This window comes from Lutra lutra, chromosome 4 (assembly GCF_902655055.1).
Source record: "Lutra lutra chromosome 4, mLutLut1.2, whole genome shotgun sequence".
Taxonomy (NCBI): domain Eukaryota; kingdom Metazoa; phylum Chordata; class Mammalia; order Carnivora; family Mustelidae; genus Lutra; species Lutra lutra.
This window is the reverse complement of record NC_062281.1, coordinates 138,508,686-138,533,807: the sequence shown is the minus strand read 5'-3', so window position 1 is coordinate 138,533,807 and position 25,122 is coordinate 138,508,686. Positions and strand designations below refer to the sequence as shown.

The window sequence follows — 25,122 nt, the reverse complement described above, 5'->3', positions numbered from 1 at the left end:
TTCCTCCTTTACTCAAAATACTTATATCAAAGTAAATTATTAAAACATTGTCCATTAACCAATGATTTAATTAGTGTCTAGAAAATTTCTATACTCGCCTTTGACATCATGAGTGAAATCTTCCTTTTACTTAAAAGTACCTAAATGTATACTACCTCTTTAAATAAGTATCACTATATGTAATGATTTAAATTAATTTTTAAAGTCTATTTTAATAAAAGGCATGGTGCCAAAAAATGGGCTAAGGAAGTTTCACATTAAAACTTTGCACTTCTGAAAATACCAGACAATAACTTCATGCCATTAAGAAAAATTATTTTGTAAATGTTGATTTAAATGAAACTTCTAAAATAAAAAGGAAAGCTTATTCAGTCAAGAAAAACAAAATTTATAAATAAAGAAGTTAGATACTGACATTTTGACTGGTGTTACCCTTGACCTGTACCCGTTTACCTGGACCTAGACCTTGAACTTGAGGGGGAGGATGAGCGTGATGAAGATCGTGAATGTGAAGATCGAGACTTTGAGCGACTTCGTCTATTAGATTTCTTTTTATTACTATCTTCTTCTTCACTGGCATCAAGATTATATTTTGAGAGATCAGCATCATCTTCATCCTCATCCTAACAAGAATTCATTCAATTATTTACACATTTGTGTATGAATCCTATCTACTAGAAATGATGAACAGTTCTGTGCACTCAACATCTCCATATAAATATATGGTATCATCACAGATATATGGTTCTGTCGACATCTCAGCAAATTCTCAATCTTATAATCTGCCCACTATATTCCTCGTCTCAGATAAACAGATGACTATCTCAGACATTTCAGTAAAGTAAACCTAAAAGTCATACTCATTTCTTCTTTTTCTGTCACAATTACCAAGTAAGCTTGTCAAGAATTTTCAGTTTTACCTCTTAAAAGTCCTTGACTCCCTCTTCTTTAGTCTAAGTTCACAACTTCGCTCTTTTCTTTAGTATATTACAGTATAACCTCTCACGTAGTCTCCCTAACTCTAGAAATCCATTCTGCCTCCCCAGTATCTTACTATATTGACAGTCACGAATCTGAAACAGATCAGATTTGCTTAATCTCATTTGTTAAGAAAAAAGCTTTAAAAAAATTGTTCCACAATGATTTGTTAAGTAGCATCTGAGGGCTTCTTAGGATCAGACCTCAAATGTACCCTTAATCTCGATGTATACAACAGGCCATAAAACTTTAGACTCTCGACTCACAGAATGGATACCACCTGACCTGATAGTGTTTGACCCTCTCACCACATTCTCCCCTCTGCTCTAACCACATTAGTTTATTACGATTTTTTGATGTTGCTTGTTTCTTTCCTTTATTTAAATGACTTCTATTTGCTGTTCTCTGTCTGAACGTGCTCTGATCACAGCTCTTGTGGCCAGCACCTAATATCATTCTATCATTCAAGGTCTCAGCTCAAATTCACCTCCTCAAAAATCTTTCCATCCACTGAGATCAAAGTAGCTCTTCTCATGATCTGTTATTATATTTATCTTTACACTACCACTGCTATCTAAATTATCTCATTCATTTATGTCTTTCGGCTCTAGAATTGAAGTTCCATTAAAAGAAGGATGGTTCTGTCTCATTACTGTAACTCCAGAGAATACTGCTTGGCAGAGTGAAGTTCAAAATCTTTTTGAGAAAAAATGAATACATAAAAACATATCTTCACTATTGGACAAAGACCACTGAAAAGATTCACGTTATATCATAGCACAAGTAAGACTAAGGGGAAATAAGACAAGGAAATCATTTACCTCATCTAATTTGTATTTAGAAAGATCTTCATCCTCATCCTCTTCTTCTCCCTCAGATTCTTTATCTTCAACTTCCTTTAAAATAGATGCAGGACCAACTGCCTTCCCTCTGTATTTTTTCTTTTTACGTCCAAACTAGAGAAAAAGTTTCATATTTCTGTCAGCTGAAATGTTTTAAAATTACTATTTTTTCTAAGAAATTACTTTTACATATTTAAGTAAATATTTTCAAGTTAACTGCAACAATTATGTATTTAAGTTAGGACTTCTTAAAAATGATAAGCTGTCTTAAAGGATACAGAGTTTACTTACAAAAATATACATTTATTATTCCTTTGCATTTTAGGTATTTTTTAATGTGTTCTAATTTGTGTTCAATCTGCACACTTACAGCTTACCTCATCATATTCACCATCAGATTCTTCTCTTTCTATATATTCAACATTTTCTCTTTCATTAAAACCACCGCCATAGCCTAAAAAGGGAGGGGGCATAAATTGTTACCCTATGACAATTCATTAAAATAATAAAAACATGTCAAAATTGGGGCGCCTGGGTGGCTCAGTGGGTTAAAGCCTCTGCCTTTGGCTCAGGTCATGATCCCAGGGTCCTGGGATCGAGCCCTGCATTGGGCTCTCTGCTCAGCGGGGAGCCTGCTTCATTGTCTCTCTCTGCCTACTAGTGATCTCTGTCAAATAAATAAAAAAACAAAAACAAAAACAACAACAAAAATGTCAAAACTGCCTCCAAGCAATGGAGAAAAAAGAAAATTCTCATCAGTTACATTTGCCTAGCTAATAAATTACCTTAAAAAAGGCGTATTAAACAACATCACTACAGAGAAGAGTGTTAAACTTAGATACTTTGGCTGAAAAAAGCCTGTTGCTACATTCCTAGCTCTTCTCAATTTTAAAATGTCCTGTATGCCTTAGACTATGCATGGGATACCCAAGTGGAAAACACCTCCTTCAAATCTATGCTATAACCCAAGTTTTAAAACGACTTTCCTCTGTACTTTATCATAATTCTTCTGAGACAAGTGGACTCAGTAAGAACTAAGAATCAAATTTCACTGAGTACAGTTGCAAATAGACTGGTATCTTTGGATATGCTGAACTTCTGCTGGAATAAAATGTAGCTAGGGCTTGGAATATTCCTCATTATATAAACAAACATGATGACGTAATAAATGACACCCAAGTTGGTTTTAAACAACTATTTTTAATATATTGTTCAAAGTCACTTAGGTTCAATGAAGTAGGCAATAAAATTTTAAAATGAAAATATTCGGGGTGCCTGGGTGGCTCAGTGGGTTAAGCCTCTGCCTCTAGCTCAGGTCATGATCCCAGGGTCCTGGGATCAAGCCTCGAATCAGGCTCTCTGCTCAGCAGGGAGCCTGCTTCCTCCCTCTCTCTGTCTGCCTCTCTGCCTACTTGTGATCTCTGTCAAATAAATAAATAAAATCTTTAAAAATAAATAAATAAATAAAATGAAAATATTCTATTAAAAAGTAATCAAGATCAGCAAACCACTATTCTTTGATGTCACAACTAACTATAATTAGATCGACAGTTTTTTGACACAGGCTTAAGAGAAACGAGCTGGTTTTAGAGAAAGAGAGTGAGATTTTGAATAAATCTGCCACTGAAAACATAACAGACCTATGTCAGCAAGAGCAACATTATCTAAGTACTTCTGCACATGCTACAGAGCAGTACCAGCGCACAAAGGCAGTGAGTCCAAGATTTAAGGATTTCATGAATGTGCAAAACCTAAATAAATTTATGAACAAAAAAGTATTTTTAAAGACCTTAGGCTATGTGGCTTTAATATTGACAATCATGGGCATTTAAAAAATGATCATTTACCCTATCATGATTTTATAAGACACACAAATAGTAGAAGAGATATAACTGTCCCAACAACAGAATGTAATAAATTTAACTTAAAAAAAAAAAACAACCACATTAAATTAATCTTATCTTCATTAGAGTCTGTATCAGTGAACACTGCAATGTGTTGGTGCTTATCCCTCAAATACTTGCATGTGATCTCCTTCTTCCTCCTGCCTTATTTCAGAGACAATATGGACTTCAACTGTATTATACAAGAATTTCCTTTTGCTTCTGTACGTGATGTACAAATGAAGAGTGTATTAAATAACAGTAATAACTTTTCCTTGCTAAAATCTTGGCTCTAGCTTTTCAGAAATTAAATATAAAAAGAGAAAAGCGAGTACAAACAAGTATACCCTGAACCTCAAGAAAATAGCTCATACTCAATGCTAATTTTAGATTACAAATACTGTGGAAAGTTGTAATTCACTATAGTTTACCTCTAGATATATTTAATATTTTATTTGTATGTCCTGAGATTAAGGTATGTGTAGTGTAATAAACTTTTAAAAGATGACTAATAATAAAGATATAAGCTTCAAAATACTTAAAAGTAGGAAAAAAACAAAATTTCACAGGATCTAGATGGAAAATGTCATTTTAAGAGATGATTAGTAGGGCGCCTGGGTGGCTCAGTGGGTTAAGCCGCTGCCTTCGGCTCAGGTCATGATCTCAGGGTCCTGGGATCGAGTCCCGCATCGGGCTCTCTGCTCGACGGGGAGCCTGCTTCCCTCTCTCTCTCTCTCCGCTTGCCTGCCTCTCTGTCTACTTGTGATCTCTCTTTGTCAAATAAATAATAAATAAAATCTTAAAAAAAAAAAAAAAGAGATGATTAGTAATAAAAAACTAAACTCTAAAAACTTAAAAGGAGAAAAAAACTAAAAAACAAGTCCCAAAAAATCCACAGGATTTAGATGGGAATTAATTCACTAATGAAAACAAAAAAAGGAAAATGAACAAATATAATGCAATAGCATGATTATTTTTAGGTCAGCAGTACAGAAAAATGCCTGATAAACCAGACTGTTAATATGTGGAAACATGTAAAAATATTAAAACAATCCTATTTAAAACCAATAGTTGGACTTTTAGACAGTTCTTTGTTCATATTTAAATAATTTACAGCTGAAAAATGATATGGCAAATAAATTATTGCAGGATTTAGAAAGTGAACTGTAATTCACAGGTAATTCTGCATAGGTATGTAAGTAAAATTACTTTTTTTAAAAGAAGATTTTATTTATTTAAGAATGAGAGAGAGAAAGAACACGAGCAGGGAGAGGACAGAGGAAGAGGCTAACAGAGCAGGGAGCCTGATGTGGGGCTCGATCCCAGGACCCCAGATCACGACCCGAGTCTACCGCAGCTGCCTAATCCAAGAGCCCTGTAAAATTAATTTAAAATGAGTATCATAGCAAATATAAAGCTATTTTCATGTTCTCATATAGGCCATAGAAAAAATTTAATTTTTGACAAGAACATTACTAGTGTATAAACTATTCAAAATAGAAGAATGGCTAAGTAAATTATTTGTATAATTATTTGAATGGATAACGGAGAAGTCAGCAATCTTTCAGTAGTACATCAACTTTTCTTTTACACAAACTATCTCATGCTTAGGAAATGTTTCCCAGAACCTTGGACTTCCTTATTAAAAATAGTAAAGAAACGGGGTGCCTGGGTGGCTCAGTGGGTTAAGCCGCTGCCTTCGGCTCAGGTCACGATCTCGGAGTCCTGGGATCGAGTCCCGCATCGGGCTCTCTGCTCAGCAGGGAGCCTGCTTCCTCCTGTCTCTCTGCCTGCCTCTCTGCCTGCTTGTGATCTCTCTCTGTCAAATAAATAAATAAAATCTAAAAAAAAAAAAAAAAAAAAAAAATAGTAAAGAAACACTGGAGAGCAATGGTATAGGTTATTTCACACCTACAACTGTGACCAGCAAAGACTACCAGTTATAGCCATAGAAGTGGGAAAGAGTCAAGACACCAGAATCACAGAAAAAAATACTAGGTAAAGGAGAAGTGAAGACATCAAACTTTGAGGACTTCAGTTGCTCTTGGAATAGTGAAACTTAAAAGACTCATAAAATAGGTCAGAGAATATGAATAGATAAAAGGCTTTTCGGGAATACAATTCAAAAAACTGTTAAAGATTTTGGACTTTATCCTATAAACAAAACAGTTTTAAACCAATGAAGTTTTTGCTCTGGAAAACAAAATAAAACATCACATCTCTGGCTGCCAACAGAGAAGCGGGGCAGAATATATACAGACACCAGCTAAGGAGCTATTTCTCCAAGACAAGATTTAGTGGTATTCCTATCTAGGGGAGTGGTGGAAAAGAATTTTGCGGGAGGAAGGGGGCGGAGAACAGAGGAGAAATGAAGGAGTTACTAAGCACATCTAGATTTCTGGCTTACGCAACAAGCATATGGTGGGTAGTACTAATCATGAGAAAGAGATCACTAGAAGAGGGCCAGGTCCTGGGGGAAAATCATGAGTTCAGTTTGGATATAATAAGGTTGAAATTTAGATGGTATTGTTCAATAGGCAGTTTAATATATGGGTCAAAGAAGGCTCAGCTGAAGACATACATCTGAGTATTATGTGTGCTGAAGATTACTTTAACTAAGGGCTCAGAAAAAAATGCCCAGAAAATAAAGAGCAAACAAAGAAAACTTAAGAGACTGGATCTTAAAGAAACTCAACAAATATTCTGTGGCCAGGGAGATGATGATGAATCTAAAAAGGACACAAACTACCAGAGGTGTGGGAAGAAAAAAGATCAAAAAAGATAAAACATATACTTTAAAGGTGAAGAAAGGAAAAAAAAGGGAGACTCTTATGAGAAGGCTCCAATCTACCCAATCAATTTAAAGGCCAAGAATGAGAAAAGTGGGGTAACACTTGAGGATTGAAAAAGAAAAAAATATCTAGGACACTGGACTATAATCTCACATGAGAGATTATTATTAAACAAACAAACAAAAAACAAAAATAAAAAAACAAAAAAGGGGGAGAATAAAACAAGGATTTCTGTTGCAGCCTCGAAGGCTTGGTCCAGGTGATTCTGGAAGGGCTAATGAGTCTCATACCCTCAGAAACCACACAGTGTAAGTGGTGTGAAGTTCTCAAGGAAAAGAAACAGGGAAGTAGTTTAGTAAGTCCAAGTCTGACAATGATAACTGTATATAGAAGCCTTTGTTTATGTGATGTCTAAGTCACTACACAATAAAGTCAGATTTGATAATATGGTTGGGTTAACTGCTGATAACTGAAAAACTATATTCGATTAGGTAAATATTTTCATCTCATCACAGAGAACACACAAAGCCAAAGGTAACCTATTACTTAGGCCAATGGTTACCAAACACCACCCAAATCACCTACAGATTTTTGGGACACACACCCAAAGAGCTTTCACAGTTCTGTTTTGAAATCTGTTTTTTAAAAAGTTTCTCAAATGACACCAAGGCACAGCTAAATTTGAGAATTCCTGCCTAACCTTTAGACAATTATCTTAAAAGAATTGCCTCTCTGCCCTTTTCTTTTCTTTAATATTTATTTCTTTGACAGAGAGATAGAGTGTACAAGTAGGCAGAGCGGCAGGCAGAGGGAGAGGGAGAAGCAGGCTCTCCACTGAGCAGGGAGTCCGATGTGGGACTTCATCCCAGGACCCAAGGATCATGATCTGAGCCAAAGGCAGCTACCCAATTGACTGAGCCACCCAGGCATCCACACTTTGCCCTTTCTAATATCACTATTTGTCAGCATAGAACTCTCTAATACTGTATTTTGTAAACTGTGTTATTATTAAACTAAATATGATCTTTTTTGGGTATGAGAGAAAAATACCAAGATAAAAACCTAAGGGCAAAACAGAATCTTCAACTACTATGCTCTTGTTAAGAGAAGATGATAGAACTGTCAATTAATTTTAGTTTTTCTAAAATCATTTAGTTAGAATGTGATTGTATTTTACCTGTTCTTTCTTCTAATTTAGCATACTTTGGAGTATTACACATGTTACACTCTGATCTTCTGGCCCAATTCACATTACTGCATCTTTAGAAGAGAAAAATACCAAATTAGTAGGCTATAATACAACAGAAAAAAAGTGAATTTTTAGACATCCTAGAATTTTAAAATAAAAACTAGAATGAAATCACTACCATAAAGAAACATTAATTAAGAATATTGCAAACAAAGAAAATGTACCAGTAGTGGACATTTTCTGAAGAGAAGAATACGGATTCCAACAAAACACTGAACTATTTAAGCAGAGAAACAAAAGCTATATAGTTTGAGAAGTGCCTGTCATTTTTTTTTTTTTCCAAAAATATGAGGCAAATTATACCTACAGAGATTTTGATGCCTTCAGGGGAAAATTCATTTTAAAGGTTTCACTAATTTTTCAGTCTCCAAATTTACCTCAAAGAACAGTAAGGTTATACCCTCCAAATAAAGTTAAATTTTTTTTGAGGAGTTAAGTGCAAACACTGAATTTCACAGCATATAAAAATCCAGTGACTTAATCTGTTGGAGAATTCTCCAATACAAATTTACTGTCGGATCAGAAATTTATGTAAAACCCTCTTCTGATTCAGTCCTTTTTCATATATGCAATTCATCTGCACAACAGAAAAGATGAAAGTTGGAAAAAATCTATACAGAACTTGGAAATCAAAAGTATTAAGGAAAACTACCTAATCAGAGATAATTACGGCAAACAACTTATGATTCTAAAACTACCTTGTAAACAGGCAAAATGAATTTTGTAGTGTATTTTGTATTAATGATAGAGACTAAACATTTTTGAGGTTTTTCAATAGAAAGAAGTAGATTTTGGTAGTTTTAAATAGCCCTTTTTTGGAATGCAAGCTTACCTTAAGCATTCATTTACTAGTATACGTAATTCATCACAGTAAAAACCAATACTGCCCTTAAAAAAAAAATAGAATTTAAGAATTCTTTATACTACTCTGTCAGATATAGACTAAACAATCAACGTATCTTTGATTTAAAGGTTTCCTTGGTTTGTCAATGTGACTAGTAAGAATTGGAAATACTAGTAAGTAAAGGTTAGACATGTTATTATGGAAGAAAAAGCGGATAATTGAAAACACATACGTTTTGCACTGCCAGTCATTAGCACTAAAAAGGCCTCGGCTCTTTTCCGCGAGTGTCTTCCCTATTTCAGTACCCCCAGCTTTCATCATCTTAGCCTCAGTTGTTTTCTCTGAAAATAGGAAAATAATGCTTTACGAATCTGGGGAAATTAAAAAAATGGTCCGTATACAGTTGTAATAGAAGCTTCCTTAAATGCTTACCTCGACCACATCTATTACAGCTGGTTCTTCTGGCAAAGTTTACATTTCCACATCTGAAAATAAAGAAAAAAAATATAGAGATACTATTTAAATCTAAAGAATTTTAAAAATTCTATATGCACAACTTTTAATATGTCCTTATTATATACCCGCATCCAGAACTTCTAATGCCATCTCAGTCAAATCACAAAACAAACAAAAAAAACCAATTCCCCCTCCCCAAATCCTTGCAATGAGGTGGAAAAAAACATATGATTTAAAATCACAAGTCCAGGATAAAATATTCCAATCTTTCGCTAACTGGTTATGTGATCCTGGTTAGTCATTTGATCTAGGTGTTTCAGTGTTCTATTGGCATCTACCACTGATTATAACAAAATCCCCCTGGCAAAGCTGAACTGAGATAGGTCTCCACTTCAACAATTACTGAAAGGCACTGAGAATGAAAACAACTTCAAAATAAATCCTAGTACAGAAAAGAAGAAGATAGGTACAAAAATACATTAAGTATTGTAAGAAATACATAATCCTAAAGAGGGACCAAGTGGGAAGATAAAGATAAATCAGAGACGGCTTCATGGGTCTCGACAAAATCTTTTTACAAACGAGATGGATTTAAGGAAAGAAGACAGGTTATACTAACTAAAAGTGCAGGTAAGTTCAATAATTACAAGGAAATGGAGTTTTCTAGGGTTATTTACCAAACCTCTGAAACCTAGTTGAAAAAAAAACACCACAACCAATAAACTCAACTTGGTGCAACACAATATCACTTTGTTTATATTCAGCAAACATAATTAAAAACAAGAAAATTACCAGGTTCTCTAACAATGGTCTAAAAAGTGCATCTGTATATTGGTAAAAGCCTGTTAAATGCTCTGAATGACATGCAAATCTTAAATTTTAAAAAGCTGATTTCTTTTAGGTGTTATACTAGAATGAAATAAATGTGTGAATTATGGAATGGGCACTAAACTAAGCATTCCATATAATTTTTAGACATTTTCCCCCATAAATCAATGCCTTATGACCCAAACAAGCACTGAAAATATATCCTGAATATACACACTGTAGAAATAATACTTTATTCACGTAACTGTAACAGAGCTGAAGGTACTCTCTTCGACCTACTTCAAGTATTTGCATATGCTGTCATAATGACACCATCAAAGGCACATCATTCTACAAGTAACCGACAACACAAAAATCACAAGTTTTTTATCTTCTGAACGTTTTCAACAGTCTGTATCACTTAGGCCAATGCTATTTGTAGCATATGAATTTGTTCTATTCAATACTGTTAGGCTGACCTGATCCTTCAGATAATCCCAATCTTCATGCAAATGAGCCATCCATTTATTATTAAATAAACACAACAATATTTCATTTAACTACTTAAGGTGTGCATAGAAGTCAAATGTTGGGGAAATAAGGATTTAATGTCCTTTAGGGACAGTAATTGATTTAACTTTTCTAAAACTACTACCAATAGCTAACAAGAGTATTCTATATTTTGTTGTTCTACACATTATCTATACTATCGTGTATTCGTTAAAATGGAGCTATTCTATACCAGTTTTTTAAAGTTAAATAACCTACTTACATGGTCTGTAAGCAATAGAACTGGAATTAAACCCATGTTTGTTTCAAAGTTTCTCCTCTTTACTACCACTAACTCTACGATGTTTGTAGCTAACTTAATAAGAAATCACAGATTTTTATTTGAACGTGAGTTGTGCTTTCCATTTTTTTGGACAATTACTTTCCATGTATTTCCAAATAGGTGCATTTATTTGAGCACCCTTGAAAAGAATGTGGCAATTTAACAGAGCACACTGGCTTCAGCAACAATGTCAAAGAGCTCAGCTACTGAAACACGTGCTTCTCTGATGCAGGAATCTCCAGGGCTGAGCAGGCAAAAACACACGCCTCTCGTCTTTAACAAGGTGACTGGTTCAACTCTTGGGAGAAAATTATCAATAAATAGGAAAAAATCAGAATTTCTTAAATATAAGAAAGGTAGTGTTTGGGCAAGGGGGGGGATCACAAACAGTGGGGAACAAAACTGAAATTAATAAATTAAAAACAAAACCAAAAAAAAAAAACCAACAAAAATCCACGGCAAATTATGAGAAGCAAAAAGACGAGTTCGAGAAAGCAGCTTCCCGCGAATAAAAGTTCCGCAGAAAAAAGTCACGTGGGGGCATATCCAATAGCAAGCTGGCCTCGACTCTGGAGATTTCCTTATCGCTGAAACCTGGCCGAGGCGGGGGTGGGGTGTGGAGGCAAAAGGTAGGCCATCTCGCTTTCGAAAAAGAGGGGCTGCCTTGGAGAGATAATGTCGAGGAAACCTGGAGAGCTCCTCAAAACAAAGGCCCCCGAAAGAGCTCAGAGAGAAGAGACTGGAGCCTCCTTCCTGCCTGGGAGCTGGCGGTTCGCCGCCTCAACCCGGCTTGAGGTACCAGAGACCGTGAGAACGGAAAAGGCCCAGCGAACCTGGAAAAACTTCCACCGATAAACCCTGCCCCAATTCGGGACCCTTCATGAACTCACTTTTTGTCAGGGCAAATCCAGTCACCGTCACTGACTCGGAAATTCTTGGTCGACATCTTGGACGCCGCCACCACAGCCACCCGCAGCTACGTCTTCGCCGGAGGAAGCGGGCTGGGGACTTTCGGCACTCCGGGGCTGTCCCCAATGACGCCTGACTCCGACGCACCACTGCACCAGGGCTTGATAATGAGGACACTCGGCGGGGATTGAGTGTGAACGTTATAGTCCAGAGTAAGATGCCTGTGCGATTGTTTTCTGGCCGAAGGAGTTATAGTGCAAATGTATTCTCTAGAGCTAAAGTAACAGGCGCCGCAGGGTCAGCCCAGGCGGGAGGCCTTCGTGGCACTGGAAGCCTCGGAGAGCCCCCTACAGGCGGGAGGACCCGAAAGAAAAATACTTCCGCTCATATGGGCGGAGCTAGGGAGCCCAGGCGGAAGTGACTGTAATCCGGTTTGAGTTTGGGACCGCGGATTGCTCAACGTAGGTTTAGAGGGTGAGGTATGATGGGCTAGTCAAGTATTTGTAGAAGTTATTTGAATAAAAGATTGAGAACTCTGTTCTTTAATCATGCACTCAGCACACGAATATCACTTAGAAACTTACTGGTTTTTGACGCGTAGGTCGATGTAACATAAGCAATGTACACGTGGGAACCGACCAATAATTTTAGAACTAGGATAGTGCCAGTATTGTTAAAATTATCAGTGTCTTTTACTCCTTGCTTCTCTCCAGGGTTAACACGCTCCTCTATTTGGGTTTATTCTTTTGGTTTTTAAAAATTTATGTTTCTAAACTGTTGAGCTTTACAAGGATAGTTGGTTGTTATGTTTTTGTTTTTGTTTTGTTTTGTTTTCACTCAACAGTGTACTTCCAAATTCGTTTTAGGTTGTTGCGTATATTTGCATGTGATTGTAGTTCCTTAATTTTACTGCTGTATACTGATAATATTTCTTTGTGTGGCGGTTTATCCCTTCTATTTAACAGGTTTGTCATTATAAAAGCGGTGGTATAAACATTCTAATTCACAGATTTCTGTACCAAAATATAAGATTTTTTCTAGAGTATGACATATACCTAAAGAGAACATTTTCAGCTACTTCCTAGTTATAATAAGTGCTTTAAAGTCTGATGATTTTAACATCTTAGTCATTTAGGTGTTGGCAGCTGCTGGGTTTTTTTTTCCCTTGAGAATTGGTTACATTTTCCCACTTCTTTATATATTGATTAACTTTCTTTGTTGAGTAATTGTAGTTTTTATCTTGGACATTTTGAATGGATCCTGTTAAAAGCCTTTGGGGAATATTGGTTACTTTGTTTTGTTTTGGGAGGTGATCAATCCAGTTTGATACAGTTCTGTAAACTCAGTCTCACTTTCTGTGTGTGCTGGTCCCTATCAGTTCAGTTTTCAAAGGCTTTGTTGTTCTGCTTTGAGTCTGCCCTATACATACAACACGGAGAATTATGTTGAAACTTGGGCAGTACATTAGTTCCCCTTATTTGCAGTTTTGTTTTCCCTGGGTTCAGTTACCTGTGATCAACTATGAGAAGCAGATGATTCTGACTTACTTCAGAAGGTCAGGCAGGTGTAGCTTAACACTGTGTTATGAATGCCTATGTCATTCACTTCACTTCATCTCCTCTTCTAGGCATTCTATCATCTCACATGAAAAGGGTGAGGTATGCCTGGGTGGCTCAGTCATTTGTGTGTCTGACTCTTGATTTTGGCTCATGTCGTGATCTCCGGGTGGTGAAATGGAGTTCTGCATCAGGCTCAGGGCTCAGCACAGAGTCTGCTTGAGATTCTCTTTCTCCCTCTTCCTCTGCCCCTCTCTGCCACTTGCACATGCTCAATAAATAAATAAGTAAATAAAATCTTAAAAAAAAGTATAAGTGCAGTATAAAAATATATTTCAAGAAAGGCCACATTAACGTAACTTTTACTACAGTAAATTATTGTAATTGGTCTATTTCATTATTAGTTATTATTGCCTAATTTATAAATTAAGCTATAAATTAACATAGGAATGAATATATAGAAAAAATGTATATATAAGGTTTTATATACACAGTTTCAGGCCTCTGCTGGGGGTCTTGGAACATATATCCTATGGATAAGGGGAGACTAATGTAGTTTAAATTGTAGTTCAGTTCACATACCTTTTGCTATACAGCTTTGTGTCTTTCCTGCAGATGCTTAGTTCAGGTGTGAGCACAGAATTTATATGAGTTTATGCATAGAATTAGGGGGTCCCCTTCTACAGCTCTTTTTGATGTTCATTTCATGCTCTCTGTTTTGTAGGGACCCCTCTTTGTGTCCCTCTTGCCAGAAATAAGAAGGTTTTCTTGGACTTCTAGCTGTCTTCCATAGCAGCAATAGCTGACTGGGGCCCACACTGGGGCAAAGAGGTAAGACAAAAAAACGTGGATTCCCTCTGTGCCCTTCATACCACAGAGACCTCCTTTCTGAGTTCCCATGTTTAAAAAGATAGGGTTTTTCTTGGTCCGAGTCTAAGGCCCAACTCTCAAGTAAAAGCCCAGAGGGAGAAAAGGAGGCTGGGGCGGGGTGGGGGAGCCAGGTGTTCCACCCCCCCCAACCTTTGGCTCACAGAAACCCCTTTTCTCCATTTATCCTGCTAGAAATACAATATTTCTCAAAAGAAAAAAATACAATATTTCTCTTCATTTTTGCTGCCTGTGTGACTGTTAGTTTTATTAGAGACCAGGCCTGAAGTCAGAGCTGTGGAAGAAAATAACAAAAACAAACAGGGCATTTCTCCAGCTTTGATTCTCCCCAGTCTGCCCATCTTTGTTTACTTTTCAGAGTCCTCAGGTAGTTGCTTTTTTTTTTTTTTTTTATTTTGATCTGAGCTTTTAGTTGTAGTCAGCAGGAAAGAATAGTGATCTTACTTCGTCTTGGCTCTGGCAGTGCAAATCAAGGAAATGCAAATTACGACTATATACTCATCAGAATGATTAAAATGAAAAATTCAGGGATGCCTAGGTGGCTTAGTAGGTTAAGGGTCTGCCTTCGGGCTCAGGTAATGCGGGGCTCCTTGCTCAGCAGGGAGTCTGTCTCTCCCTCTGCCTGCCGCTCCCCCTGCTTGCGCGCCCCCTCTCTCTCTGACAAATAAATAAGTAAAAATCTTTAAAAAAATTATTAAAAAAAAAAAAAAGAAAAACTCGGACAATTCCGAGTGTTGGAGAGGGTGTGGAACAACAAATTCTTATACATTCTTATACACAGTGGTGGTATCAATTGATGTGTCTCCTTTGGAGAACATGTGTCCAGAACTTCTGAACATATGTATACCTGTGACCCTGAAATTCCACTCCTAAGTATATTCCCAACAGAAATGCACATATGTTCACCAGAGATGTATATAATAATATTCATTATTACACATTCATAATAACCCCAAACTAGAAATTCCCAGTTGCTTATTAATGAGAGCCTATATTCACCCATTGGGATATCATATATAACAATGAAAATAAATTACAACCACATTAAACAGTGTGGCTGCCACTGAAAAGTATAATATTGATTGAAAAACCAGATACAAACAAGTACATTTACATGAAGTTCAAAAGCGGACAAAACTAATCTAAGATAATGGTTGCCTTAGGACGTGGGAAGGAAATAACAACTGGAAGGGTACATCAGGGGCTTTGTAGGATCCTGGTAATATTTGTCATGATCTGGGCTCTAGTCATACAGTTATCTTCTTTTTATAAATACCCATTGAGCTGTACACTTATGACTTGGGGATTTTTTAAAAGAAAAAGTTTAAAAAATACTTATATTTACCTATCTCACTTATCCCATCATTCAGTAGATGCTTTTTAAATATTATACCAACTTTAAGGACAAAGGGTGTGTTCACAGTCCCAGTTGTGACATGTTATTGAGGCTGATAGAGACCCCAGGGCCTCAGCCCCTTCCTGTCCACTGCTACCTATTGCTCCTACTGAGACAGAAAAAGACCAGATGGCCATCCAGCTTGGTTAAGACAAGAAGTTCCCTGGGGTGACTTAGCACTCTCCTGAGACGCTTCCTTATAGATTATACTTCCGCATAAAGGGGGCTAGCCGGCCCTGAGAGACTGTGAAAAAGTCCCCTTATAATCTCCCATCACCTGTAACCATAAAAACTCACCCCTAACTCTGCTGGGTGCTCAGTCTTTGGGGAATGATCCCACTAGCCTGCCAATGATAATAAAGCTGAGTTCTCTCAGATTTCCATGTGCTGCTTGAGTTTCCTTGGTCGCTTCAGATTTTCCCCAACATTTGGTTCCCTGACTGGGAAACCCAACTCCGCTGGCCCATTGTGTCACTGGTGTGGGACAGGAGATGAGCCATGAAGGACAATGGAGTACATACCCTAGGGTTTAGGCATGTCCTGCTGATTTCAGCAGACCCAAAGATGGATTCTCCCGGACAGCCGTGGCTTGCCTCCGCCTGCTGGACCAACAATAGGAGACCAAGGACAACTGGCTGAATCCACCCATCAGGACCAGGTAAGCCCCGGGGCCACTGCCCAAGTCAGACCCATCCATTGGGGATGGGAGGGGAGCCTGATCACCTTCCATTAGTCAGGAATACCCAGAGGGAGTTGTCTAACCTGCTTGAATGTGAAGAGTGCCTGACTATGTGAATCTCTCTGTACCGCTCCACCGCTTAGGCTAAGGAGTCTGAGTGGGCTGCACCCTGAGTCTTGCAGAGCGTCATATGGCATAACAGTCATCTACTCCACGGAGTAGCCTGGTCTGGGGCTTATACGGACAGACCTTAGCTAAGATGTTCCTAAGTTCCCTCGAGGGATTTGAGCAGGACAGCATCTGAAAAAATCCCCTCCCTTTGTCTGCGACATCATTCACAATGGGAGGGAAATCCAGTAAACCCACTGTCTTAGACTGCATGCTTAAAAATTTTAAAAAGGAAAAAAAAAAAAAAACACTTTAAAAAGGGCTTCAGTGGTCACTATAGGGTTCATATGACCCCGAGATAACTCAGGACCCTCTGTGAGCTAGAATGGCCTAATTTCGACATTGGATGCCATTGGATGGCCCTCAGAAGGAACCTTAGATTTGCTCACCATCTGACGTGTTTATCACGTAATCACCAGAAACCCAGTGCACCCAGATCAGCTTCCATATATTGACTCCTGATTAGAAATAGCTAGAACTCTTCCCCTATGGGCATGGTTCTGTGTAAATAGTAAGGGACAGTGCAGGATCCTCATCACTTAACCAACCAGAAGTACTTGGAATAAAGCCATACGTCAGGGGACCTGGAGGAAGAGCTCCCACCACCGAATGTTCCTCCGCCCCCCCCCCACTGCTCCTGAAGTGAGACCCGGCACCCCACCACCCTTGGTCTCCCCATCGCCACTGGTTCCATAGGGATGGAACCAGTTGGAACCTGTGTCCCCCCATTCCAGCGCCAACTGCAGCCTCTCCCGACACCTCTGATTCCGCCAATGGCTGCAGTCTCCCTGCCACCTCCGGTTCCCCAACCATCAATGGTCTCAACTACCAGCCTCCTTACCACCCCCAACTACTTGTGATGGGGACTCCTCCCCAGAACCCGAACCCCAAAACATCACGCGCTGCCTCTGAACATGGGAGATCCCGGCTTACCAAATGCCCTCCGTGAGACTTGATGTCCTTATACGATTGGTGCAGATGGCACCCCCCAACCAGGTTGGCCCATCATCTGTTATCAGCCTTTCACCACTACCGACCTCCCAAACTGGAAACATCATACTCCCGCATGTTCAGAGAAACCACAGGCAATGATTGACCTCATGGAATCCATCTTCCAAACCCACCGACCAACATGGGAAGATTGTTAACAGCTCCTTTGCACCTCGTTCAACACTGAGAGAGAAGAAGAATCCTTCAGGAGGCGCATAAGTGGCTTGAGGAGGTGGCTCCAGCAGGCGTTATGAATACCGAGGGATGGGTTCAGGAGTCTGCACTGGACAATCGGCCCAACTAGGACTTCAACACAGAAGAAGTCTGTAATGCTATCAAGTGCTACCAGGAAGCCATCCTGCGAGGTCTCGGACAAGGTGCCAAGAAACCTACCAACATGTGAAAGACAGCTGATGTGACTCAAGATGGGGAAGAAACTCCTGGTAATTACTACGAGCGGCTTTGCAAGGCTTTCCACATATACACTTGATTTGATCCAGAAGCACCCGAGAACCAATGGATGGTAAATGCAGCCTTTGTGGCACAGTCAGCTCCTGATATCTGTTGCAAGCTCCAAAAACTTGAGGGTTTTGTCGGGATGAACATCACCCAGCTACTAGAAATAGCCAGTAAGTTCTATTGAAACCTAGAGACTTTAGCAAAATGCGAGGCTGAAAAGAAGATGAAACAAAAGGTCACCCTGCTGACTGCAGCCCTTCAATAAAACTCTCAACTACAAGGACTGCCAGAACAGTTAAGAGGACAGCCTCAACAATGCAGAGCCCTCAAAAAGGGCATCCTGCAAGGAAATGGGGCACTGGAAGAATGAATGCCCAAATCATAGGCCAAAACCATTCAAATCCTCCACCCAACCTGAAACCCAGGCAAACCGGGATCCAGACTTTATCAGACTAGCCAACATAGACTCGGACTGACAGGGACTGGGCTCATTAAAGTTAGGCCCCTGAGGGCCCATGGTTGATGTAAATGTGGGAGGCCAAAAGATCACTTTCATGGTGGACACTGGGGCAGAACACTTGGTAGTAACAAACCATAACCATCATGGGTGTCACAGGGAATCGAGCCACAAGCCAACCCTTTTGCCAATCCCAAACTTGTAAACTAGGCAGACACATAGTGTCCCATGAATTTCTGTATGTTCTAGACTGCCCACTCCCTTTACTGGGAAGAGATTTGCTTTCAAAATTAGGAGCACAAATCTCCTTCCAATCTTTGGACGGGCCACCATGAGTCTAAAACCCTCCAGATCTCAACTCATTTTGTCTCTCAATGCACCCCGGGACGAAGAATGGAGACTGTTCAAATAAGAACACCCTGAGACAAACCCTGAGGCCTACCAGGCTGCAGTACCCAGTGTATGAGCAGAAGATAACCCTCCCGGACTTGCCATCCAGTGAGCTCCAGTCATTATAGAACTAAAGGCTGGAACACAGTCGCAATGGCAAAGGCAGTATCTGATCTCACAGGAAGCCCAAATAGTCATATAGGCCCACCTAGAGCAACTAAAAGAAGCAGGCATTCTGGTGAAATGCCAGTCTCCCTGGAACACTCCACTGCTCCCAGTAGAAAAGCCCGACGGTGACTACCAACCTGTCCAGGACTTGTGTGACATAAACCGGATTGCTCAGACTCCGCATCCGGTGGTGCCAAACCCCTATACCCTCTTAAGCCAGATCCCACCGGTTGCTGCCTGTTTACCTGCCTCAATCTGAAGGATGCCTTTTTCTGTATTCACCTTGCCCCCATGTAAGTCAACCTCTCTTTGCCATTGAATGGACTGATGTCAGCTCAGGACTCCAGATGGAACTCACCTGGACCAGACTTTCACGGGGGTTTAAAAATTCACCAACAATATATATATTTTTAAATATTTTATTTATTTATTTGACAGAGAGAGAGGGAGAGAGAGATCACAAGTAGGCAGAGAGGCAGGCAGAGAGAGAGAGGGAAGCAGACTCCCCGCTCAGCAGAGAGCCCGATGTGGAGCTTGACCCCAGGACCCTGAGATCATCACCTGAGCTGAAGGCAGAGGCTTAACCCACTGAGCCACCCAGGCGCCCCACCAACAATATTTAATGAAGCTCTGGCCTCTGACTTGGCTGACTTCCCCAGGGAACAAACTGGCTGCACAGCACTCCAATATGTTGTCGACCTTCTTGTTGCCAGCCCAACTAAGGAAAACTGCCGCCGAGCAACACTCAACCTCCTACATCACTCATCAAAAAGAGGATATCGAGCATCCTAGAAAAAGGCTCAATTATGTAGACAAGAGGTCAAATACTTAGGATTCGTGATAACTCAAGGAAGATGGGCCCTCAGCACTGAATGAAAAGCCGTGATAATTAACATCCCATGGCCCACCACCAAAGGAGCCGTTCATGAGTTCCTGGGGGTTGCAGGATTCTGTAGAATCTGGATACCAGGGTTCTCAGGTGTAGCCAGGCCCCTATATGTTTCACTAACGGGACCGGACAATCAGCCTCTACAATGGGAAGACAGACAAGAAAAGGCCTTCAGATAGCTCAAGGACTTACTTGGAAAGGCCCCAGCCTTAGGCCTACCTGATACTGGGAAACCCTTCTGCCTGTATGTTCATGAGAAAAAAAAGAAAACTGCCTTAGGACTTCTAGCCCAACCAATAGGCCCTTGGGTGAAGCCCATTGCATTTCTGTCAAAAAAATTAGACCCTGTCGCCTCCAGATGGACTCCTTGCCTATGGGCTCTGGCAGCCGCCATACTCATCATCAAGGAGGCTGACAAGCTCACTCTTGGACAACAGCGCACAGTAAAAATTCCTCACTCTGTAATCACTCTTAAGAACAGTCAGGGTCAGAAATGGATATCAAACACCAGACTCACTCAATATCAAAGGCTACTTCTAGAAAATCCTCACATAAACCTAGACTGTGCAGGCCCTCAATCTGGCCACATACCTCCCAAAGGTGGAAGGGGAACCAGAACATAACTGCCTGGAGATCATAACTGAAGTCTATACCACCCAGCCGGACCTCCAGGACTCCCCTTTGACAAGCGCCGGCCTTACCCTACACACTGATGGCAGCAGCTTCCTAAGCAATGGCCTAAGGAAGGCAGCTTATGCTGTCATCATGGCTACAGAGGTACTAAAAGCCAAAGCACTCCCTGTGGGATGGTCAGCTCAGAGAGCTGAACTCTGGGCCCTCATCTGGGTGCTCTTACTGTCTAAGGACAAAAAGGTCAACATATATACTGACTCAAGATACACCTTCACCACTCTACATATACATGGGACAATCTACAAAGAAAGAGGACTCCTCACATCCAATGGAAAAACCATCAAAAACAAAAATGAAATCCTCCAGTTGTTAGAAGCAGTATGGGTGCCTTGGAGCTTAGCCGCCATCCACTGTTGGGGACACCAAAAAGGAGATGCTGAGCCAGCTACGGGGAACCGCTTAGCTGACTAGGCAGCCAGGGAAGCTGCCCAAGATGGACAACCTGCCATTATAGCATCCATTACCCCTTCCTTACAAAATCCTACTTACACAGCAGCTGAAGATGACTGCGCCAAAACCGAGGGAGCCATTCACCATCCCCAAGGGTGGTGGATCCTCCTGGATGGGCGCTTATTCATTCCAGCAAACCTCAGCCCCTATGCCATCACTGAACAACATTCACCTTCACACTTGGGAAAAACAGGGCCTGAAAAGCATTTCTAAATCGCCACACTTGCAACCTTAATGCAGGTCGGTCACAGATTGGTGCACCACTTATGCTAGACACAACCCAAAAACCGAACCTTCCCTGCCCCCTGGAGTACAGTGCACAGGGACAGCTCCCTTTGAAGACCTGGAAGTGGACTTCACAGAGATGACCCCTTACCAAGGTATAAAATAACTGCTAGTTCTGGTCTGTACCTTCTCAGGATGGGTAGAGGCATATCCAATCCAGACCAAGAAGGCCAGAGAAGTCACCAGAGTACTCCGGGAGGACATGCCTTGGTACGAGATCCCACTTACCATACGCAGTGACAATGGCCTGGCTTTTATCTCGGAAGTTCTACGAGAGTTAACTTCAGCCCTCAACATCTCCTGGAAACTCCAAACAGCCTACTGGCTTCAGAACTCAGGGAAAGTAGAGCTTATAAACCGTACCCTCAAGGAAGCCCTATCCAAATTACATGCTAAGACCTCCTTAGGGTGGACAGATCTACTTCCCTTAGAAGTACTCTGCTCCTGCTGTACCCCTCAGAAAAATGGATTCTCCCCATTTGAAATACTCTATGGCAGGCCACCCCCACTGTTGTCTTCTTTTCCGGGCAACCTTAACATCTTAGGAGACACACACCTCCAGGACCAACTATTATCCCTAGGAAAAATCCTTGCAGAATTACATGCCCACATATTAGAGGGCCCCGATATCTCTAGGAACCCCTGCCCATTCTCTCCACCCTGGAGATGAGGTCTGGGTAAAAGATTGGAAACATGAACCCCTTCTCCCAACTTGGACTGGCCCACAGATCGTAATTCTCATAACTCCTATTGCCCTCAAGGTTAGCAATATCATGCCATGGATCCACCATTCGTGAGTTAAAAAGGCAAACCCAGGCCAAGCTACCTGCACCCCACATCTGTCACCATCAAACCCTCTGAAGATCACTCTAAAAAAGGGCCCCTAAGCTCTGAAATACATCCTCTCCTTTCTCAATCCATCTGGAGCTTCATGTTACGGCTACTAAGTTTCCTCTGCTTCTTCCTGCCAGGGACCCTCACTAACCCAATAACATATGACTGAAAGTTAACCCAGACTTTGGGAGGCCAGGACAAAGTCCTCTGTAACCAGATCACTGACGACTGTCCCACCTTCGAGATATCCCTGTCAACTCCTGGCACCATACAAGGAACAAGTGCTTGAAGGGAGGCTATGTAAAGAACAGGGACACCAGATGTAACTTTGCCCAGACCAGGGGTTAGAAGAATGCAGAGAAACCTTTTGTGACCAATGGGGGTGTGAGACCATGGCCCCATGGGTGACATCAGGCAACCTTCAGGTCTCCCCAGTTTACATGTCCCAGGCCAACCAAACACTCACAATTACCTCCAAAGAACTGCGGAGGATCTTACTGGGACTGGTCTCGATGCTGGGGACTGCATTTGTATGTTTCTGGGAGGGACCCTGGAACGATATTCACTCTCTGCCGGGACAGAACCACTCCACGGTCCAGGTTCTCTTCTATAAACCCCACTCCCCCAGGGCCAACCATTCAAAACTATACTTGTCAACTCTTAAACACCTCCTACCACTTATGGCTCAACTCGACCCATTCCCCTACTGGTTCCAGCTGCTGGGTCTGTCTCCCCTTGACTCGATCGGCTTTCTTCAGTATCCTCGTTCCTCCTAACTGGCTGTTGCCCAATAATACAAGCCCTTTGAGTTTTGGTCCCATACAAAACTCAGTCCCACTGCTCCCAGCTAGCAGTAACCTGCTTTCTTCCCCCGGTTGCACCAAGACCCCCGACTCAGGTTGCCAGAACTTCACAGCTCCTCTACCTTACTGCCCACCGCCCCCCCCCCCCCCCCCCCCCGGTATTTTCCTCTCCTGTGAAAACAATCTTCTCTTTAGGTGCCACAACAAGAGTAACGCCCCTTCTGGTTGCATACTTTTGTTTTGTCCCTCTCTACCTCACTATACTCAGACTTCCAGTTCCAGTCCAGGGTCTCTCTTCACCACCGAGGCCGATGGGCAGTAGTCTTACCATTCCTCCTGGGGGCCAGAATTTTCACCGGTATAGCTATTGGCATATCGCACCTCAGGACTTCCCTTAACTTTTACTTCAAGCTTTCACAGGAACTCACCGATGACATGGAACGTATCGCAGATTCATTAACATCCCTTCAGATACAACTCTCCAGTCTGGCAGCAGTAGCCTTCCAGAATGGGTGAGACCTAGATCTCCTCATTACTGAAAAGGGAGGAACCTGTCTCTTCCTACAGAAAGAATGTTGCTACTATATCAATCAGTCTGGATCTTCATTTCCAAGGTTCTCGAGCTCCAGGAACACATCCAGTGTTGTCAAGAAGAAATCACATCTTGGGGTTTCAACCCACAATCATGGACATCCTGGCTATTACCCCTAGCAGGCCCTTTATTGTCCTTACTCCTCCTAGTTATCTTCGGTCCTTGTCTCCTCAACAGCTTCGTCTGTTTCATCAGAAATTACCATCTCTCAACACAGGACTACCTCCTATCCCCTTGCCCTCCAAGGGGATAGGAGGGCAAGGATACGGGCAGTCCTGTATTGAGAGGCATTATTGCTGTCCTGCTTGGTTAAGAAAAGAAAACAAGTTCCCTGGGATGATTTAGCACTCTCTTGAGATGCTTCCGTATAGATTATACTTCCGCATAAAGGGGGCCAATCAGACCTGAGAGACCATGAATAGCATCCTGTTACCATCCCCCATCACCGGTAACCATAGAAACTCACCCCTAACCCTGTTGGGTGCTCAGTCTTTGGGGAACAATCCCACTGAGCCCACCATTGAAAATAAAGCTGTGTTCTTCCAGATTTCCATGTGCCACTTGAGTTTCGCTGGTAGCTTCAGATTTTCCCCAGCAGTATCACTGGTAAGTGGGTACCTTCTGGCACTAATAACTGAGCTCTCTTACATTTGCAATATTGAGTCTACCATAACTTATATTAAGTCATATTACAGGTCTATTAGGAAAAGATCTGTTCTTGGTTCTAGAATTAACTGAGAGTTTAAGGTGGTAATGATCCAGTCTCTGAGGTTTACATTTGTAGATTCAAGGAGAATTTTCTAAAAGTACAGATAAATTGAGCAGATTTTATTTATACATGGTTAGTCGTATTCAGAAAAAAATCTGTTAGTAACAATGGAAAATAACTTTGTATAAAGTTCCAACTCATTAATTCACTACAAGAGTCATAATTGAGATACATTAAAATAACTTTTTTTAGTTGACCCGAATTTTTTCCTTAATTATGGCATGTAATCCTTGTGTTCTAAAGTATCTGTAATTACAACTTAATAAGCAACCATAAAAATATTTGCTCTTGAAATAAATAGGTCTTACTCAAACAAAAAAGTAAGGAATTTAAATAATAATGTAAAATAGTATGTTTAACACTCATACCTAAAAAACTCTGTAATTTTAATCTGGGAATTTGTGGAAAGTAAAATTTATTAGGTCGTGAGGACAGCAGTGACTTTAGGTAAAGTTGTGGAGTATATGAAGTTGTGGCTGGGCTTAGTGCAATCTGTGGAGATATTGCAGGATAGAGGGGAGGGTGGTTCTAACCTCTAGAAAGGGACTCAGAATTTAGAAATGGAGTAATAAAATACCATCATTTAGAAGCAAGATTGGAAGGATTAACATGCAATTGATTAAATCAGCCTTTTGAAAATAGAATTAACTCACTCTAACATCTGATTTGTAGTTATAATATGAAGGTGAACAAAAGTCTCCTAAAGCCAATCCATATTCCTGAGGGAATTCTTTTACAGGAAATAATAGCTTCTATTTATTGATCACTATATATTCAGTAGTGTGCTAAGAACTTTACATCCATGATCACATTTAGAATCCTGCCAATCTTTAGGAAAGATATTGTTAGCTTTGTCTATTGATGAGAAATCAAGGTTTAGAATTATAATTACCTTGTGCAGGGCTATAAAATGTAACATATGGTGACTCAAGTCCAATCCCAGCTCTATTACATGTTAACTATGTGACCTTAGGCAATTTACTTGATCTATATTTTGTTTCTTCACAGAGGAAATAAAGATGATGTTAATAGTACTTGTATTTTATTTTTTTTTTTTAAGATTT

The 25,122-nt window shown here is 40.5% G+C and overlaps 1 protein-coding gene and 1 long non-coding RNA gene across 3 annotated transcripts in view; one reads left to right on the top strand and one right to left on the bottom strand.

Annotated features, from left to right (window-relative positions):
- ZRANB2 (zinc finger RANBP2-type containing 2) overlaps positions 1-11,712 on the bottom strand; it is an 18,552-nt gene extending 6,840 nt beyond the window's left edge. For both annotated transcript variants that reach the window (XM_047724971.1, XM_047724970.1), the window contains exons 1-7: positions 11,574-11,712; positions 9,021-9,073; positions 8,821-8,929; positions 7,673-7,755; positions 2,198-2,274; positions 1,800-1,934; positions 454-623 (exon numbers count right to left, since the gene is read on the bottom strand). In XM_047724971.1, the coding sequence (XP_047580927.1) occupies positions 454-623; positions 1,800-1,934; positions 2,198-2,274; positions 7,673-7,755; positions 8,821-8,929; positions 9,021-9,073; positions 11,574-11,629 (683 nt within the window). In that variant the 5' untranslated portion in view covers positions 11,630-11,712. The remainder of the gene's footprint in view (positions 1-453; positions 624-1,799; positions 1,935-2,197; positions 2,275-7,672; positions 7,756-8,820; positions 8,930-9,020; positions 9,074-11,573) is intronic.
- Positions 11,667-25,122, top strand: LOC125097441 (uncharacterized). Its single transcript, XR_007126527.1, has 4 exons — positions 11,667-11,804; positions 13,873-13,979; positions 15,989-16,090; positions 23,109-25,122. It is a non-coding gene; the product is annotated as an uncharacterized LOC125097441 (long non-coding RNA).